The sequence below is a fragment of the Camellia sinensis genome, chromosome 9 (genome assembly GCF_055761805.1).
Source record: "Camellia sinensis isolate YWXY chromosome 9, ASM5576180v1, whole genome shotgun sequence".
Lineage (NCBI taxonomy): Eukaryota > Viridiplantae > Streptophyta > Magnoliopsida > Ericales > Theaceae > Camellia > Camellia sinensis.
This window is the reverse complement of record NC_138969.1, coordinates 196,032,804-196,034,230: the sequence shown is the minus strand read 5'-3', so window position 1 is coordinate 196,034,230 and position 1,427 is coordinate 196,032,804. Positions and strand designations below refer to the sequence as shown.

The following is a 1,427-nucleotide window of genomic DNA, read 5'->3' as shown; positions in this document are numbered from 1 at the left end:
GCATATATTTGGAACGCGACACGGCATGAACACGGCAAGATTGTATGACATGCAATGCCAAGTACCAATAATATTAGAGATCATGAAAAAAATATTATGAAATGCTTCATGAAGATTTTTCATCCTTTGATTAGTGTGTGGTGTTTTTTTGTATGTGTAATCTAATGGTGGAGAATTTTTCATGATCATTTTTATAAAAAAAATTTCATGATACTTAGCATTACTCGCCAAGTACTCACAGTAAAAGCCACAAGAGAACCTAATGATGAACTCAAATCTAAGTAATCTTCTATAGAGAAAGATTGGGTATGTCCCTCCCTATCCCTATATGTTCAAAACTCAAGGTGTTTATGTCAATGGCGTGATTCATTGGATCAGTACGAAATCTTCTGGGAAAGAAGTTCTAGTGCCATTCAACGTTGCAAGCGAGAAATTTCACTTGATTCCACTCCCTGAAGGCAGCATGCCATCAAAACCTAATTTAACACAGATTCGCAGGGGTTTGGCTTTGTTTGGTTACGAAGATTGTGGATATAACTCCATAGGGTTGTGGGTATTAGAGGACTATCACAAACTCTTGTGGATCAAGAACAATATTAATGTCGCGTCTTCGCAAAATCACAAGAGGGTAAAAGTTGTTCTTGTTGGTTCTAATTATGTAGGTGACATGTTGCTAACTCAAAGCATGTTCACGCACCACTACGATCTCATTCCTTGTTGCCATGAGAATAGGACTGCAAGCACGAGGATGATTAGGATTCGTGGGCTGCCTCCATGGATTGATCTTTATGGGGCAAAAAATATCAATTTTAGGATTGCCAATCATGTGGAAAGCTTGGTGCCTCTAGGACCTCTAGATATGCAGTTTGGGGATTTTGTTGTCCATGACGCTTGATTTTTTTTTTTTTTTTTTTTTGTGTGTTATATGGATTAAAATTTATGAGAATATATATCAATGAAAATGAAATTTTGGTTTACTCATGCAGCTCAAGGTTTTATTTTTTCATTATGTCCATAAGGATTAGTGGTGATCATATTTGATGTATTCAAGTTAATTGAGTTGTGTTCTTTTTTTTTTTTTTTTTGGTGTGTGGTTAATTATTGCTTTTCAACCTTTCTTTTTCGAATTGCTTGCGGATTACATATATAATCCAGATGAGTTTTTAGATATCCGCATGGTTTGATTAATTTTGTTCCTTTAAAGTGTCATCATTCTAATCATAATGGTTAAGAAGTGCTTTAATATTGACAAGTTTTGCAAGAAAGAAAGGAAATAATATTGTTAAATATAAAATAAATAATATTGTTAAGAAAAGGGAAGAAAGGAAAGAAATTGTTTGGACGGGTCAAAATGATTTGGTTCAAGTCGGTTTGTATGGTTATTTTAAGGGAGAGTTACGAGTCGATCCTATGGACCGGTCTTATTA

At 34.6% G+C, this 1,427-nt stretch overlaps 1 protein-coding gene across 1 annotated transcript; it reads left to right on the top strand.

The window, feature by feature from the left end:
• The first annotated feature begins 328 nt into the window (after positions 1–328).
• LOC114308735 (putative F-box protein At1g46984) lies at positions 329–895 on the top strand. Its single transcript, XM_028254400.2, has one exon. It carries the CDS (start codon positions 329–331, stop codon positions 893–895), a length of 567 nt encoding a protein of 188 aa, XP_028110201.2.
• The last annotated feature ends 532 nt before the right edge of the window (positions 896–1,427 follow it).

What these genes read in the sequence shown, in the direction of transcription:
- LOC114308735 (XM_028254400.2), top strand. Translation starts at nt 329, where the DNA reads ATGTTCAAAACTCAAGGTGTTTATGTCAATGGCGTGATTCATTGGATC.